Source organism: Capricornis sumatraensis, chromosome 9, assembly GCF_032405125.1.
Source record: "Capricornis sumatraensis isolate serow.1 chromosome 9, serow.2, whole genome shotgun sequence".
Taxonomy (NCBI): Eukaryota; Metazoa; Chordata; class Mammalia; order Artiodactyla; family Bovidae; genus Capricornis; species Capricornis sumatraensis.
This window is the reverse complement of record NC_091077.1, coordinates 46,407,022-46,423,731: the sequence shown is the minus strand read 5'-3', so window position 1 is coordinate 46,423,731 and position 16,710 is coordinate 46,407,022. Positions and strand designations below refer to the sequence as shown.

Genomic DNA, 16,710 nt, shown 5'->3' with positions numbered 1-16,710 from the left:
TGTTTATTTTTGTTTTTATTTCTGTTACTCTGGGAGGTGGATCATAGAGGATCTTCTGTGATTTATGTCAGAGAGTGTTCTGCCTATGTTTTCCTCTAAGAGTCTTACAGTTTCTGTCTTACATTTAGATCTTTAATCCATTTTGAATTTATTTTTGTATATGGTGTTAGAAAGTGATCTAGTTTCATTCTTTTACAGGTGGTTGACCAGTTTTCCCAGCACCACTTGATAAAGAGATTGTCTTTTCTCCATTGTTTATTTTTGCCTCCTTTGTCAAAGATAAGGTGTCCATAGGTACATGGATTTATCTCTGGGCTTTCTGTTTTGCTCCATTGATCTATATTTTTGTCTTTGTGCCAGTACCATACTGTCTTAATGACTGTGGCTTTGTAGTATAGTCTGAAGTCAGGCAGGTTGATTCCTCCAGTTCCATTCTTCTTTCTCAAGATTGCTTGGCTATTTGAGGTTTTTTGTATTTCCATACAAATTTTGAAATTATTTGTTCTAGTTCTGTAAAAAAATACCATTGGTAGTGAGAGTCATTTCCTAGGCAGGTTGATAAGAAGTCTAGGGGTCCCCAAGGAGAGAAGGGTCTGGAATTCTCAAGGAGGAAGAAAGGACAAGCTTTTTTTGTCCCTCTACATTCCTTAGGATTATATAACAATAATGTATCCTGCTTGAAGACTAGTCTCTGTAAAAAACCTTCTGGCTAATCCTGTTATCTTAAGGTGTAAATTATGAGAGTAGGTCTAGTGAGGTCTTTACAACCTCCAGACATTCTTTTGATTCACTGTAATAACTAATTAGAGAATATATAACTCCATGGCTAACACTAGCAAGGGGGTACTCTTTGTGCCCCCTTCTGATGCCTATGTCAGAAGCTTTCTCTGTCTCCTTTCAGTTCATTTCAGTTAAGTCGCTCAGTTGTGTCCGACTCTTTGCAACCCCATGAATCGCAGCACGCCAGGCCTCCCTGTCCATCACCAACTCCCGGAGTTCACTCAGATTCACGTCCATCGAGTCAGTGATGCCATCCAGCCATCTCATCCTCTGTCGTCCCCTTCTCCTCCTGTCCCCAATCCCTCCCAGCATCAGAGTCTTTTAACTTTATTACACAAAAGCTCTGAGCAATCAAGCCTCGTTTCTGGCCCTGGATTGATTTCTTCTCCTCCGGAGGCCAAGAATCCCGGCATCTTTACGTGGTTCAGCAACAACCTTTCAGTAGCTTGATAGGGATTGCATTGAATCTACAGATTGCTTTGGGTAGTATACTCATTTTCACTATATTGATTTTTCCAATCCACGAACATGGTATATTTCTCCATCTATTTGTGTCATCTTTGATTTCTTTCATCAGTGTTTTATATTTTTCAATATATAGGTCTTTTGTTTCTTTGGGTAAATGTATTCCTAAGTGTTTTATTCTTTTCATTGCAGTGGTGAATGGGATTGTTTCTTTTGATTTTCTGTAAGGAAGATCTGTCCATTGATGAAAGTGAGGTATAAAGTCTCCTATTATAATTGTGTTGCTGTCTGTTTCTTCCTTTAGGTCTGTTAATATTTGTTTTATAAACTTATTTGCTCCTATGTTGGGTGTATAAATATTTACACATACTATATCCTCTTGTTGGGTTGACTTGTTTATCATTATGCAGTGTCATTCATTGTCTGTTGTTGTTTTAAAGTCTATTTTGTCCCATAGAAGTATAGCTACCTTAGCTTTCTGTTGATTTTTATTTGCATGGAAAATGTTTTTCCATCCCTTTACTTTCAGTGTGTATATTCCTACATCTGAAATGGGTCTCTTGTAGGCAGCGCATCGATGGGTGTTATGTATTCATCCACTCAGCCACTCATTGTCTTTTGATTGTAGAATTGAGTACATTTACATTTAAAGTAACTGTTGATAGGTATGTACTTATTCTCATTTTAATTGTTTTTGTCTGTTTTGTACTCCCTCTGTTCTTTATTTTCGTGCTTTCTTCCTTTGTGGTTTGATGATTTTCTTTAGTAGTATGCTTACATTTCTTTCTTTTTGCATATCTACTATTGGCTTATTCTTTACCTTGAGGCTTATGTATAACAACATAACAGTCTATTTAAAATTGATAATAAGTTTGATCCCATTCAGAAGCTTTACATTTTACTCTTCCCTCCATTTTACATTTTTTTTGCTTGTGTGTGCTTGCATGCGTGCTAAGTTGCTTCAGTCGTGTCCAACTCTTTGCCACCCTGTCGACTCTGTCCATGCCAGGTTCCTCTGTCCATGGGATTCTTCAGGCAAGAATACTGGAGTGGGTTGTCATGCCCTCTTCTGGGGATCTTCCCAACCCAGGGGTAGAACCCACATCTCTTGTGTCTCCTGCATTGGCAGGCAGGTTCTTTTCCACTAGCACCACCTGGGAAGCCTCTTCTTGTGTGTGTCCTTAACTAATTATTGTAGTTAGTTATTTTTAGTACTTTTATCTTTTTAACTTTTATGCTAGCTTTATAAGTTAATAATCTACCACCTTTGCTATGTATTTGTAAATCTTTACCAGTGACACATACTTTTGTAAATTTTCCTGTTGGTAAATTAGTGCCCTTTCCATTGAGCTTAAAGAAGTCTTTATTATTTCTTGTAAGGTGAGTTTAGTGGTGATGAACTCCTTTAGCTTTTGCTTGTCTGGAGAACTGTTATCTTTATTCTTCACTTCTCAAGTAGAGCTTTGCTGGGTAGAGTATTCTTAGTGGGAAGTTTTTTTTTAACTTTTAGCACTTAGAAAAATCAAGACATTTCCTTCTCGCCTGCAAAGCTTTTGCTGAAAAATCTGCTGGTAATTTTATGGGTTTTTTTGGGTAACAAGTTGTTTTTTCTTGCTGTTTTAAAGATTCTCTTCTTATCTTTAACTTTTGCCACTTTAACTATAATGTATCTTGGCATGGATTTCTTTGCATTCATCTTACTTGGAACTCTCTCAGGTTCCCAGCAGGATTTTCTTTTTTATGGCTAAATAATATTCCATTGTATGTATGTGTTTGCGCATGTATGTGTATCACATTTTCCTTATCTGTTTATTTGTTGATGGGCACTTAACATTGTTCCCATGTCTTGGCTATTGTAAATAATGCTCCAATGAACATGGGGTGCAGCTATCTCCTCATATGTTTTCATTTCCTTTGAATACATTCCCAGAAGTAGAATTGCTATAGCACATGGTAGTTCTATTTTTTATTTCTTGAAGGATCTTTTTTTTTTTTTTCCATAGTCGCTGGACCAATTTACAGTATGGGGCAGCAGCTTTAGTGCAGATGACCATATGCAGATGAATGCTTGCTGAAAATTACCAGTTTTATCACAGGCTAAGCTTTGTAACCTGACTGCATAGGCAGCTGCTGGCTTGTATGAGGGGCACAGGGAGCCATTCAGGCCCCTCCTCCCAGTAAAACCAGCTCCAGTTCCCAGATGCCTGAAATTCTATCATTTAGGGCTTTCTGACCTCTTAAAATTCATGTATCCTTGGACAGAAGCAATAAATCTATGTCTGTTTATCAACTACACTCCATTCCCAAGCATTTACTGAATATCTTCTGTATGAATGGTGTTCACTGGGTAGAGTATTGGCTTTAACAGTTTTTTGCTTGCATACTTCCTAAAGCAGTTTTGAAAATCTTCATATCTCATACATCTAAAATTTGACAACTAAACTTCTCATACTAATAAATTTAAATATATATAAAGGGCATAATTTTGATATGTAATAAATATTGAAATTTAAAAAGAAAGCTCTTTCATTGCTCATTTAAATGTATCCAAGTAAATCTAATTACTGTGATGGTTTGATATACCATAAAATACACAAGCAGGCTCTTTTTTTTAACAGTTGGAAAATCTACATCATTTTTCTTCTTTGAGCCCTTGTTTCCCTTCCCTTTCCCCAGAAAATTTTATCCTAACATAATACATTTTTCTTTGCTTGTACTGTGTTAGTGATTTGCACAACAAAAATAATTAACATAAATTTAAATTCATTAAAAAAAATTTCCTGTGATCATAAAAGCACTAAATGTTATGGTTTACACAGGATTGGATAGTTATCATCTTTATTAATAATACACAATTGATCAAGGTGATAAATACTTGATACATTTTAACTATTGAGAAAGTAAAAGTTTTTGAAGCTGTATCATGTCATAGGATTTAAGGAGATAGTTTTTTCAATTAACTCAAGTACCCTAAGATGAATGTTCCTTATTGTAAAAATGAATCATCATCCTATATTTTTATACTTTTAGGTACAGTGCCTGGAAAGTCTTGCTCACAAAAATAATTAAATGAGAATGGAAAGGATTTTGTTATAGCAACATCACTCAATCCTCTGAACTCTTTCTGAGTTACATGCCAACAATCACATAGTAATCTGTCATCAATTTGTTTTAATAAATGTTTTATTTTAGAATTGTTTTAGATTTATAGAAGTTACAAAGCGTGTGTAGAGAATTTCTGAATATCCCTCACCTAGCTTCACTGTTGTTAACATCTCTATAACCCTGGTGCATTCATCACAACTGAGAAACTGGCACTGGTACACTACTATTAACTAAACTCCATCAATCCTTTCTTTAGTGATGAGTCAGCTGCTAACTCAGTTTGGTATTTCTTCAGTTTTGTTGAAAGCACAGAATTAGAAACATCTGACTTGTGAAAGGATTTGTCATCCAGCCTTTGCCTTTCTTGTTTCCTGGAAAGTATATCAAAAAAAGGCTTTACTAAGACTTACTATGTAATTGTTGATTATACGTGTTTCTCTTTTACTTGTCAAATTTGATACACTCAAATTCTTAGGAAATCCAGAATAGTGATAATTTTAATAGATCTTTGCTAATACCATGTCTCTTAATAAAATGCTTTCTGTCTTATTTATATAAACACCTTGGAGCATCAAATTTAGTTCATTTTATAGAAAATGTTCCAGGTTAGCCATGTAACCTAAATGGCAAACCAGTCCTTATTTTTAAAGCACTTAGTAAAACTAGACCTTACTTTTCAATGTCAGTAAAAATGTTAATATGTTAATGAATTTGAGTATTAAAAGGGCAAATGGATAGGGCACAGGCCTTGCCCTGAATTTACTGTCCAGATCCTTCTTTCAGGAAGGCATAGCCACTTATATTTCTCACCCTCTACTTTCTTGATTTGCTCCCATTAGACCATCCTTCAGGAGTGATGTCCTTTTTGATAATAATTGGGGGAAGAAAAAAGTGAAGTACCTAAACAAAAATTGCCATTGTGCTCACCTTCCTCACTCAACAATATATCTGCATATAAAATAAATCCCCAAATGAGCCAAAATATCCATTTCTAATACACGCCTCATCCTTAAGAGAAATGAAAGACTGAGAAAGGCACGCATCCCTACTGGAAGGGTGGTGTGCCACACAGTATCCACTCTTGGGAACTGAGAAGTGGTTGTGAGGGGAGGCCCAGCATGAAGCCTTGATTGCTGCTTAGACCACTCTTAAGACTGATCCATTTCAGGAAGAGGTAAAGACTTTAGGAAGCTGAGGATCTGGAGAGTAATTAAACCTCTCTACACAACATACCCTTGCAAGGCTCTTAGAAACCCCAGGAGAGTACATCCTTCACTGTGAATGATGCCAGAAAGAGGCCCAGGAGCCTGCCAAGATTCATGCCCACTGCTGGGGGTTGGGGCATTTCAAGGGGGCAAATCAGCTCACCAACAGCCCCTGTATGGAGGCTTCTCCAAGGCGAGTCTCAGTGAAAGAAAGTGGGAGAATCTTACCTCTTGAGCTGGGGAGGCTTGGAGGGTGATGGTCCTTGGTCTGCTTTTTTGGCTCTTTGAGAACTAAGTACCCAGAGCAGTTTGTTTTTTCCTCTCAGATATGAATACTGTACAGGCATCTAGATGAAGACCCTGAATTAAGAGACATTTGCTTAGTCTACAGTTATACAAGTGTTTCTGCTGTAAATTATCACTGTGAAGTTTTGCCTTTAAGTAGCTTTTTTTTTTTTTTAAAGACTCTAAAGTGATGAAAATACAATTTAGCACTGTGTGGAATTCTTGGACTTGAAAATAGGCCTGCAGCCCCCAAATGCTGAGAGCTGGTAGTGATTTAGTTTCCTGTTTTCTCTTGAGTATTATGGGCAAGGCTTTCTTTTCACCTGTCTGTTAGAAAAGCCCAGATTCACGTGGCCTCCACCTGTGCGGGCCTCATACTGACTCTTCTATTTGTGTAAGAAGAAGCAGGGAGAAGTCAGCAAAGCCGCCAGCGCCGACAGCACGACCGAGGGCACACCCGCCGACGGCTTCACTGTGCTCTCTACCAAGAGCCTCTTCCTCGGCCAGAAGGTAGGCCAGCGCTCTCCCCAGTCTGCTCACGTGCCCTGGGACTGATGGGTGCCTCTCCCAGCAGAAAAGCTGCCTGGGGACCACTCCTGGCCTCGTGGGCTGGCGGAGAGAGTAGGGGCGGGCAGCTTTAGGAAAGAACTCTTGGGGAGGGCTGGGCCAGGTGCTGAGGGGAGATTGGCAGGTGATAATGGTGGTGAAGAAGAGGGACAGGAGCTCCTATGGGGTTGGAGACACCCTGGGCTCAGTCTGTGGAAGGAGCTGCGTACGTGGGAGGACCTGGTCATCCTATAATCCTGACCAGAAAGTCAAAACCAGGGCCTGGAAAGAGAAAGATGTAGCTGGCAGCCCAGGCATTCTGGTGAATACTGGAGGTGGAGCCTTGATCCAGGGTCTGGGATTGTTGCTAGACACACCGTGCCAGCTGAGGAGTCCTCAAGCCAGTTGTTTATTTGTTTTAACCATGGGCAGTATATTTTCAGCTGCCCCAGTGGTGCAAATTTGCCAGGACACTACATGGTTTTGTAACAGATGATTCACTTTTGTTGAAAATAAAAATGATGCAAAGGCTTTTAAGACCGCAGAAGGAGGGTTACTATTTCTCTGTTAACACCAAAAAAGGGGGTGGAGAGACAGTGGGAATTATTTGGCTGATTTTTATTTTTTACCCTACATTAAAAAGTATTAAAGGCACGGATCTGAAGTCCCACATAAATTGCATTCAGTCTGACTGTGGCGAACAACTTGGTCCTGAAGCTGCATCATTTTTAAAAGCTCACCGTCAGTTTGCTTTTGCATCTCAGTGACACAGTCCCCCTGCTCCCTCCATTGCAAGCCTCCTCCTCCCCTCCCGCTTCCCGTCACTGATTGCACTCAGGCTCTCATGACGCAATTCCTGTGGTGGACTCTGTGTTCCAGCAAATAACCATTACAGTGTACATTTTATAACCATTGTCTTCTGTATTTTGTATGCATTTTTCAAAGGGAAAATATAAGCAGCACTAGTTGTCATCTTAAGGTCTGGGGCTTTGAAAGTTTTTTTGTGTAAAATATTTTTTATTGATAAAATTTCAGCACAGCAGTGAAGGCAACCACCTGGGTTTACTTTCACCCTTTAACCTGTCCTTTGGGTAATATATTGAAAGTTAATGTGACCTGTCACCCAAATTGCTTTCGTTTGAACTAAAGTGTGAAAAAGCTCTGCGATTTAAGGACTAGCTCCAGTGTGCTTTAGATCCCAAATGCTATTAGCCGGGACTTGGAAGCCTGTTAAACAGGTACAACCGTTCAGCCCAGGAGCCACCCTCTCCCTCACTCCTTCCCTTGCCCCACCCTTGGGTGCCACTCCCTCCCCTGTGTTCTTCTTGCTTTCTCCTGCTGTTTACTCCAAAACCTGCCTCAGATCGGAACTCCTTGCACCCCCGTGCAGGATCCCTACAGTGGCAGTGCTCGGCCATACGGCGCCTGTGTACACATAGAAGCGCTCTTCTTGGCCGTGGGATCAGCGCCTCAGGTGCTACATATGAGGCCTGGGAGGGAGCCAGCAAAGGCTGCAGATTCATGGCTAGCACTGCTGTGACCAGGCAGCGCCACCTGCTCCGTGCTGGGTTCAGTCTGCCCTCTGACCTCAGGATCAGCACCACAGGCAGGAAAGTACTGGAAAGTACAAATCCAGTGAACACTGACTACACCCGACTTAGGTTGGAAGGGGAAGTCCAAAGTGTTGTAGAGAGGCACTGATACTCTAGAGTAATTTACAGGTGTGTTATCTAATCCTATATAGGAAATGCAGGAAAATGGAAGCAGTGGGCTCGACAGTAAAGCTAACGTGGCTGTTCGATATCTTGACTTTTGGAGGAAAAGCCTGAAAGGATGGGCTGAGCTGGAGCCCAGTGTAACATGGTCAGCTGTGAGAGAAGGGGCTGAGTGCAGAGCTGGAAGAAACACCCACCTTCTTTCCCATCCAGCTTCATGACCCCAGATACACACATCCAGGATGAGCTACCCCAGACCCAGTCCTGTAGGCACCCTTTAGCAGAGTAAACTGTGTCTCCCCAAAAGTGCTGTCACAGAATAAATCAACATCTCAAGTCAGCCGGGGCACCCTGTTAGAAAATAGTGTCCTTGGAACCCTGAGCCTCTGCAGCATGAGAAAGGGAGTAAATAGTCACAGTTGGCAGCATTACTTTGAAGCAACACTTCCTGGCCCTCTGTTAGTTTCTACTGTCGGGTGAAAGTCATGGCATTCAGTGCAGAAGGGGCCTGAGCTGTCAGACCGACACACGGGAGTTTTCACACAAAGCACATTTTAAAATGTCATTAGTACAGGCATTAATTTTGACTTGGATTTTTGGAAATGTTTCAGAAAGGGTACTTCACAGTGATGGCTGTATGGTACCCTATGTTCTACGAGTCTTGTTTGCCACCTGTGACAATGACACCAATGCTAGAGTAGTGCAGGCAAGCTGAGGTCAGAAAGGTGATACTGTGCTCACTACAGTCCTGAAAGGCACAGTTGCTAAGCTCCTCACAGGAGAAGCTGGCCCAGGGCTTAGGAGCCGGGGCTCTAATTGTTGTTGATGATGATGTATTTCACATACAGCTGTCTCAGGAGTAATCACTCTCATTATTCTTTGATTTTACCCAGTGTTCATACACATTGTTGAATTGTTTTCAAAAGGGAAACGGTGCTGCGAATCCGAGTTGACTAGATGTGTTTGCTTTGTGATTCAGTGGAGATTCTCAGCGTCTTTTCAGAGATTTTAAAAGCTTTATGTTCAAAAGCAGTGCTTCCAAGGTGCATTATAAATCTTCGTCAGTGGTAGTAAGTGATGTAGACTTCCCTGGATGAGTCAGTGTTACTAGAAGCGGCTGGGGAGGCGGTGTCAGGAGGGCGTGCGTGTGTGCCCTCCCTGCCCCCACCGCGCACTATCAGGATTGCAGCCAGACCCCTGTAGGCTGCTCGAGGCAGGGGTAGGCACCAGGGGTTTTCTTCCTCAGATCCAGACACCCAGGTTCCGGGGGCTAGGGAACAGTGAAGAGAGGGAGGGCTCTTGAAGCAGCAACATGGAGGAAAGGCCCACCACCCCCTTCCACCCTACGGCAGACAGTTGGCTTCTGAGACAGTTTAGGACACGGGCAATCCCATGCTTTTCCTCCAGCAGTGTCCTGAGTCCTTATCCTCGGGTGGCACATTCTAGCCTGAAGCGCACCAGATGCCATCACCAAACCTGAGCCTCTGGGGGATTCAGACCAGGCATACTTGCGGGCCGGGCAGCATAGCACAGAGGAGGAAACCCCTTCACCTGAGAGGCCGGGGCGGGAGTGGTGCCTGAAGCAGGCCACGGGGACACGTTGTACTCTGTGAGGAGGTGGAGACAGTTCTGTGGAGGACCTCTGCCTCTCCATCCACCTTAGTTGAAGTGGACCCTGGGGACAGGAGAAGAGTTCCATTTTATGCGGTGGATACAGGGAAAGAAGTCTTCCTTGTCCATTGTAAGCGAATGAGAGAGACAAAGCTTGGACTATGACAGGCTATGCTCAGTGAGTCACTCAGATAATCTTTAATACTGTTATCCCCTAAAATTGAATTTTTGATCACATATGTTTAAAAAAAAAAAAGGATTGTACTGCTTCCTTTAGCCAAGGAGGTCATGTCAAGATATCCCAGATGTCCTTCCAGTAGCCCCGAGCCACCAGCTCCTTCCTTACCACAGGCAAGCTGCTTCCCAGCCAGCTCCAGGATGGCCAGGTCAGCTCTGCGCCACCCCAGGTCCCATCCAGGACAAGGGCAATTCCTGAGCTCTGACCTCTCCATATTCCTGCTTTCAGGGAAGCGGTTTGTACATCTCATTACAGAGTTGTGTCTGGATGTTTGATCAATCCCAGCACTGTTTGTGGGCCTAGAGAGACCCGAGCACTGTCTTATGCATTGGATGGCCCTCTCTCTGCCATCCAAGGAGAGCTTACACCCTAACGAGTTCACATCAGAAGTAGACAACAAGGATTGACTAGGCGTAACTCCTTGAGGGAAGACTGGGGACCGTAGACATCAGAGGCTGGCTTCAGCAGAGCCCAGTGACCTGGGCATCATCAGGTCCCCGTGGTGGAGGAGAGCCTGAAGGACCCTTGGCTCAGTCCTCTTCCCCCAGCCCCACAGCCAGGTGGGACCCCCTTTCTGCTGTATACCTGGCAATGCTCTTTGGTCACTTTCTCCAGTGGCCAGTAGTCTTCACAGATATTTTAAATTCACCATTCTGGGATTTAAAACTTAGTTTTCCATCTTTCTCAATATTAAGACAAGGAAGTAGTCACCTTACTCACATTCCAAAATCATTAACAAGCCTCCCCGCTCCCAGAAAATCAGACTCAACTTGGGAATGTTCACAGTGCCCCAGACATCTGATTTCCCAGCCCACAAACACCCCTGCTTTGCCATATGCTTCAGACAGCTGTGCACCCCTGTGGGTGAGAGGCCCAAGTGGATTTGACCCTGGGTGGGTCTTGAGGGGGGCGGTCCTGAGACCTCCTACTACTGGACATCTATTCTGGGCCTGCCAGGCCTGTTGGCATATGTCCTCTGCACATCCAGATCCTTTCCAGGCATGTGCATGCACGGCCTCTACTTGTCCTCCTGTCCAGGGGAGCTTCTGTCCTTGTTTGTGATCAGAGGATCAGATCACTGTCAGCTTCTGCACCTGGTCCAGCGTGCCCAAGCCAAGGTAATTGCCCATGTACCTTTCCAGGGTGCCTGAAGCAATCTATCCTCTCCCCTTCCCATTCCTCTCCCCCACACAAACACAGACTGGGCCTCCCCCAAGCACAAACATTTTTAATAGCATTACTGTTTTGTGGCTCAGCCCCTCACCCTGAGGACTTCTGCTGAGCCTGGCACCTGGCAGAACAGAGCTGGGAAGTCAAGGCTCGGATGTGGCTGAGAGTGAAGGTGCACTTGATTAGCTAGCGCTTCTCCATGCTAGGGGCAGTGGCTGACAGGCAGGATTCTGTGATTCCAAGAGGGGGACTGCTTCCACTCAGAGGGAAGGTGAGCCCAGAGAGAACTCGGAATTCTCTTTGCAACCTCTCCCTCACTTCAGCAAGGCCCTGAAGCCCTATGGTTTCCCCAGAACAGCCCTCCCCCTAAAGAGCAGGGGCGGTTCTCCCCAGGCAGAGGCAGAGAGAATCTACCAGGGTCTCCCCGGCTAGTTGAATCAGAGCCCATGGAAATAGCTGATTTTCCATTGGGGCATTTCTGAATACAAATCCAGAAGCATCTATACAATTGGGGAAAAAAAACAACATGAATTTTAAAGACTTAAACATGTATGACTTTAAAACAAACCAAAAAAAAAAAAAAATCTAGATGTCTTTAAAGCATATTCACCCATAACACCAAGTGGACTGTTTCCCCCCGCCCCCGTCTCTTTCTCCTTTCCATTCCTCCCGCTAGAACCTCCTGCTGCTTCACACAATGTGAGTTTTTATTTTCGGTGGAGGGAGCAGGGAATATTGGCTTAATTGGAGCTTTTATAAACAGCATTTGCTTGATGTCATATGCAATATGCACATGATACATAATCAAACCCTTTGCCTTGTCCTGAAGCTTCACTTGCCTTACTCTGAGATCACACCCCTTCCCCTTGAGCACAACCATGAGTATCCTCACCCCGATGCCATCCCTTCTGTGCCTCTGCCCTGGCACCAGGGCCCACATGTGCTTCTGAGCACATCACTGTGTGAGGTCACCTCAGTGGGCATCCTCCAGCTGCAGGAATGTCAGGGCCCTCGATCACCCTGCAGAGCTGGGAATCACACCGCAGAAAGTCTTAAGTGGAGAGAACTTGGGCCTCTTCTCCCTTTGAGCCCTAACTAAAAATGAAGCCTCCCTTCGCTGTGGCGGGGCCTAGCCAGGGTCCTTCCCTGGCCATAAGACCAGTTCATTTCCACAACTTTTAGTCTAAGCAGGTCCCTGTTTTGAGAGTCTGCCTATTGCTTTTGGGAATCAGAAATGGGGGGTAATATTTCTATTGCTTATAGAATGTCAGGGTTTGGTTTGTTTAGTTTTGTTTGCACAAAATGTCTGGCCCCAGAAATTCAGTCACTTGGCGTTCGTGGCCAGGAGCATCCCAACCGAGGGTCCGCACATGGCCCTTTCCTGGGGGGTGAAGGCCTGCCCCGTGGGGCCCAGTGGGTGTGGTCAGCTCTCCTAGCCAGGCTTGCAGTTTGTCTTGGTCAGCAGCTCCTCTGGGGGCCGCTTGGGCATGGCTCTCTGTGCAGCTGGTCAGAATTTCTGTCACTAAAGAACAGCCATCTTCCCTGGGAGAGATTGAGCACTCTGCTACAGGCCCTTGGGCCTGAGAGCAGGAAGGGGAGTCCTAGGCCAGCTCAACTGCCTTGCACCTCTGACAGCCAGTCAAGATCATAGATTCCTCTCAGAGTGAGGGTTGCTATGGCAGCAGAATAGCAGCAGGGAGGCAGGACGTGTAGTGGCAGTTTACGAGGCCTCGGCTGGTGGGGTATTCATAAAAGCCACTCAAGGAAAGCACTCTACCCATTGCGCCTCAGAGGAGCCTAACAAGTGAACACAGTTTAAAAGACACACTGTCTTGATGGAGAACTGCTGTGTCTCTTCCTGGGTTTGGCCAGATCTTCAGCATCACATAACTAACAGGCATGTAAAATTAGATGTTACTAAATAACAGACCATTCTTGCTCCTCACCACCCCCGAGCAGGACACGGGAGCCACTTAGCCAGTGTTCACAGTGACATGAAGAGCCTAAGAGACCCATGGCCACTTGGAAGAGAATGGCAGAGCTGCTAGGGGTTTGCCCAGACCAGCTAGGACTTCTGCAGCATCCCAGGGCTCAAAAAAGAGGAGAGCTCCGTATACCCGCCGACCCTACCCCAGCCCTGAGGAGTTGCCTCTGGGTCCTGACAGCTGCTGTATCTTGGCACCCAGATCACAGGTTCTTTTAAACGAAGGTGGATCCCCCAATCTGACTTGGCTTAGGCTTCCCTTTGGCCCCAGGCATCACCAAACAGGTTCTGGACCTTCAGCCTAGCTTGCTTCTTTTTAGCATCCTGAGTGGCATTTGAGTCTTTTGTTTGAAATGGATTCATTTTAGCCAGTGAGTCCCTCTTCCCCTTTGTGCCCAGTGCACCTGGAGTATCCCCTGCCCTTCATCTATATCCCAAGGCTCCCATCTCTGTGACTTCCCAGCTGTCCTGTTATTTCCCACCTCATGCTTTTCTTTTCAGCTGAACCTTATTCACAGTGAAATCAGTAATTTAGCCGGCTTTGAGGTGGAGGCCATAATCAATCCTACCAATGCTGACATTGACCTTAAAGATGACCTAGGTAATTGGGGATGGGGTTTGGCACCATCAGCTGTCAGTTGAAAAGTTATGGAACCCAGAATTTAGGCTCTTCATCTTCTCAAATTACAGATGGTCAAACTAAATTCCCAAAACTGAGATTAATATTTGACAGTAGACACTGAATGTCTACTTACTGTAAGCCCTTCCAACTGGGAATGATGTGATTATGTTTTGTTAAGCCCTATTGGCTGCTTTCCCCTTCATTATAAATATATTGCTATCTAAATTCTCTTCCATAATGATCACACTGACTGCTGGTTACTTTGGGGGGGATTTTTTAAAACTGTGGTTTTTTTGTTTTTTCGTTTTTTTTAAGAATTGAAACATCTCAGGTAACTACAAAATGAGTTTCTCCATTTAAGCCTTAATTAGAAATGACAGTTAAACAAAGCATGAAAACACTTGAGAAAGGAGACGGTTAAGCTGCACATCAGTATATTATTAGGTTGTCTTTCATCCACGAGCAAATTGGATTCCCCCAAATTTACCACGTACTGCCACTTCAACTTTTTCTGCAACTGAAAACAGTATATGACTGGGTGCCACCTTCATGAATTATTTGGCTTGAGTATGATATTAGAGAGAAGGCACTCATTCTTTTTCTGAGTGAGTTCCTCCAGAGGAAATCTATGCCAGAGGTGTGGAGTCCCTGTCCAGGAGGGTGGACGGTTCAGGACAAGCTGAGAGGTAGCCCTCAGGAGTCCCACTCTGTGGTCTCACCTTCGCAGAGAGGAACCGTCTGCTCAGGGCACAATGAAGGCTTCTATCTCCTTAGCTCTGAGCCTTGCGGGGGCAGCAGCCACCCACCAAGGCAGCCATATATCTGATACTGACTTAGGTATGTTTTGTGTGCCTTTAGCTCTCATTTTTGGCTACCTTTGTAAGATGGCAGATTTCCTTCCTGGGAGAGACGCCCATGCCAGAGCCCAGGCCGGACCCACACAAACTGGGTGCGGTAATGGGCTGAAGACATGAAAACTGGGACTCAAAAATGCCCTGCTTGAACTTGTTTTCCAATTGCCTTAAACAGATACTTTCTTTTTTTGGGGGTGGGGTGGGGAAAGCCCACAAGCTAGAAAAGGCGAGGATTAATCTATTCACAGTATACATAAAAACAAGATTAGAATAAGAGGTAGGCCTAGAAAAATTACACCTCTAAGGGGAAGAATAAAGGCATTCCTCTGTGCACACCGATACTGTTTTCTCCGTTTTCAAGAAATGTCCCTTGAAGGTAGACAAAATGATGAACTTCACAGGAATAAAAATCAAACCCTAAACGGTGACTGCTGCCGAGAAAATGGAGAAACTTGTTGTTTTGGTTGGCCTGATAGTCCACATTAAAAAAACAGATGCCATGTTTTAGTAGCCTTCTCAGTGGGGTGCCAGTCTTACAGGCTTTTGCGAAGTGAAACGGGGCATTCGTTGTTCTTTCTTTTAACCTTTGGAAATGATCTCGTGTGTGTTTCTCTTTTTTTTTGGACCTGTCATTCAAATGTTTAATTTAAACATGTCACATTTGATATCCCTCCCCCTCCTCCGCTCACCCCCACCCACACGTGCGCACACCTCGTGGACTGACTGCCCTTTGGCTCGTATGTTGGAATCGACCAGGTAGGCCAGCCCTGCCACTGGGGCCTTAGTAAATGTGCCTGTGCGTGGGTCTCGGTCCAACACAGTTGATATACATTTGTTTACCTGTTATAGTTGCAAGTTGTACAGGCTGACATTGCCTCGATCGACAGTGATGCTGTCGTTCACCCGACAAACACTGACTTCTACACCGGTGGTGAAGTAGGTAATGCCTAGCCGGGTGCTGCCGAGTGTGTGTGTGCATGGTCAGTCGGCCGCTGCAGACAGCTTGATCCTTTGACAGCTATGCAGGGCTGCATTCATTTCACACTTCCAGCTGTCCTGACCTTCCTCAGGTCTCCCATTCCCGGGTCGTGAATGCGAGAAGTACAGCTAACTGTCAGCCAGGTTGCATCATGCCGCTCCCAGCTGGGCCCACTTCTGGTTTGGAAACTGGTTCAGCAACATCGTGTCCTCACTTGCTTCCTGAGGCACAGCTTTGTTGGAGACTGGTTTCACGTGTGATCTGAAGCTGCCAGGGGGATGCAGCCCAATGGGCTGCGTGGCATCCATGACCGCTTCTGTGCCCTTCTATGGACCAGACATGCAGGAACGCCTGTGCACAGGTCTGTGTCAGAAGCACACTCGTTCCTGACAGTGGCCTTCAACCTTAAGTGCATGCTGGGGGAACTTGACAACCCTCTCCCACACTTGTGTTCTCAGACCTTAAATGCACGACGGTCCCCTCATTCTGATGTCGTGTTTCTAGACACTCTTGAGAAACACTCTCCTGGACCCAGAGAGCCCCTTCCTCGCCCCAGCAGCTGACCCACATGGTGGCATCTGGCACTGAGTAGCTGGCATCTTGCCCTAAGTAGCTGTGGGTGGGGCAAGGCAGAGTGAGCACACAGGGCTCCAAGAGTCTGTGGCTGCAGACTGGCATAGACAGTGCCCTGCTGTAGCAATGTGTTGAGGGGCTTCTGTAATGTGGGTGTGAAGGCATCCAGGTGTGATGGTAAAACAGCGCAGGTTTGGAGCTAGGTAGAAGAATCCTGAATCCTAACCTTACCATCTGCCAGATTTGGGGCCTCGGCAAGTCACCTCGTTCCTCCTCAGTGCCTTGGTTTCCCTATCCATAAAACAGTGTTAACAATGAGAATTGTGTTGAATTATGTTAAATCATGTAAGCAAAGCACCCTGCTTCACGTCTGGCTCGTGATAGGGGCTTACTATGGTCGTCTTGCTCTCAGGTGCATGTATGATTTTTACAGTAGCCGTGCTGATCCTGAGAGCAGCATGTCTGAGTGTAGATTCCAACATCAGCTTCCAAAAAGAATTGGCTACATTTCTATTAAGGACAGAAGTGAAGTCATCTTGAAGGATGAGGCTGTAGGGATCTGCCTGAGTGTCCCAGAC

The 16,710-nt window shown here is 44.9% G+C and overlaps 1 protein-coding gene across 6 annotated transcripts in view; it reads left to right on the top strand.

Annotated features, from left to right (window-relative positions):
• MACROH2A1 (macroH2A.1 histone) overlaps window positions 1–16,710 on the top strand; it is an 81,203-nt gene that overhangs the window by 49,288 nt on the left and 15,205 nt on the right. Inside the window, exons 5-6 of one of the 6 annotated variants that reach the window (XM_068981482.1) lie at window positions 6,243–6,350; window positions 15,430–15,520. In XM_068981482.1, coding sequence (XP_068837583.1) covers window positions 6,243–6,350; window positions 15,430–15,520 — 199 coding nt within the window. Of the gene's footprint in view, window positions 1–6,239; window positions 6,351–13,605; window positions 13,706–15,429; window positions 15,521–16,710 lie in introns of all 6 variants that reach the window. The other 5 variants (XM_068981480.1, XM_068981481.1, XM_068981479.1 and 2 more) reach the window with 5 other exon arrangements.